General features: G+C 32.7%; 1 protein-coding gene across 6 annotated transcripts in view; it reads right to left on the reverse strand.

Moving 5' to 3' along the window:
* The window catches only part of LOC107619456, an 8220-nt gene extending 7387 nt beyond the window's left edge, over positions 1-833 (reverse strand). For 2 of the 6 annotated variants that reach the window (XM_021111459.1, XM_016321752.2), the window contains exons 1-2: positions 606-828; positions 171-339 (exon numbers count right to left, since the gene is read on the reverse strand). In XM_021111459.1, the coding sequence (XP_020967118.1) occupies positions 171-278 (108 nt within the window). In that variant the 5' untranslated portion in view covers positions 279-339; positions 606-828. Of the gene's footprint in view, positions 1-170; positions 340-605 lie in introns of all 6 variants that reach the window. The other 4 variants (XM_021111460.1, XM_021111458.1, XM_016321753.2 and 1 more) reach the window with 4 other exon arrangements.

Genomic DNA, 882 nt, shown 5'->3' on the forward strand with positions numbered 1-882 from the left:
AGTGAAAAGTGAAAGAAATCTCTGCTCCCTGTAACGGTGACATGAATTAATTTGGACCACGATTTAATAAAACTGGGAAACGAAAAAAACAAACTCCCAATAGAAATCGAAAAACAAGTTAAATCAAAATTAAATTAAAAATAAAAATTAACCAAGAAAAAAATATTTACCTTATGGAGAGTCCTTGAAGGAACATCTGGTGTGACACATTGGAGAAAGCGTTCCAAATTTGATATGTAGCTTCTGGAACTACACCTTGTCGATGATGATGAGACCATAATTTTCCCGAGAAAGTGACAGAAAATTCTCTCTCTCTGAGCCTCAATTCCTCAGGATTGACTAGCAATAAAAGAAATATATACAATAATTTAAGAACTCTTTTTCTCAATCATATGATAATTTCTTTTTGGAAAAACAAATAATAATAGCTGGGAAGATAAAAAGACGGATTTTTTCTTAAAATCCAAGTTTCCGATTCGGGAGAGATTTCGTTAGGATTTTGAGAGCGATGATGGAGAATAAAAGAACATGACTAGATGTCAGCATTGTCAATCATTGAAAAAAAAGGAATTAATTAGAAAAAAGAGAGACAAATTGCTACCAACCTTCACCAAATTCCGAATGAAATAAGGGGAATAAAAGAAAAGATTCTATTTTCCTTTTCTCTTCCTTTACATGGGTGAATTCGTTGAAGTGTTCAGCGTTTTCTCTTGAAGACCATAGAAACGAAGTGAATGAAGAAGTATGAAAGGGTGGGTAGGTACTGAGACTGCTACAAAGAAAGAGAGAGAGAGAGAAGAGTCTGTAACTCTTTATAGTTTCTTTCTTTTTTTCTTTTAATCTGTTACTTTTAAATTTTAATTATGTGAGAGCTCAATCAGT

Source organism: Arachis ipaensis, chromosome B09 (genome assembly GCF_000816755.2).
Source record: "Arachis ipaensis cultivar K30076 chromosome B09, Araip1.1, whole genome shotgun sequence".
NCBI classification, from domain to species: domain Eukaryota; kingdom Viridiplantae; phylum Streptophyta; class Magnoliopsida; order Fabales; family Fabaceae; genus Arachis; species Arachis ipaensis.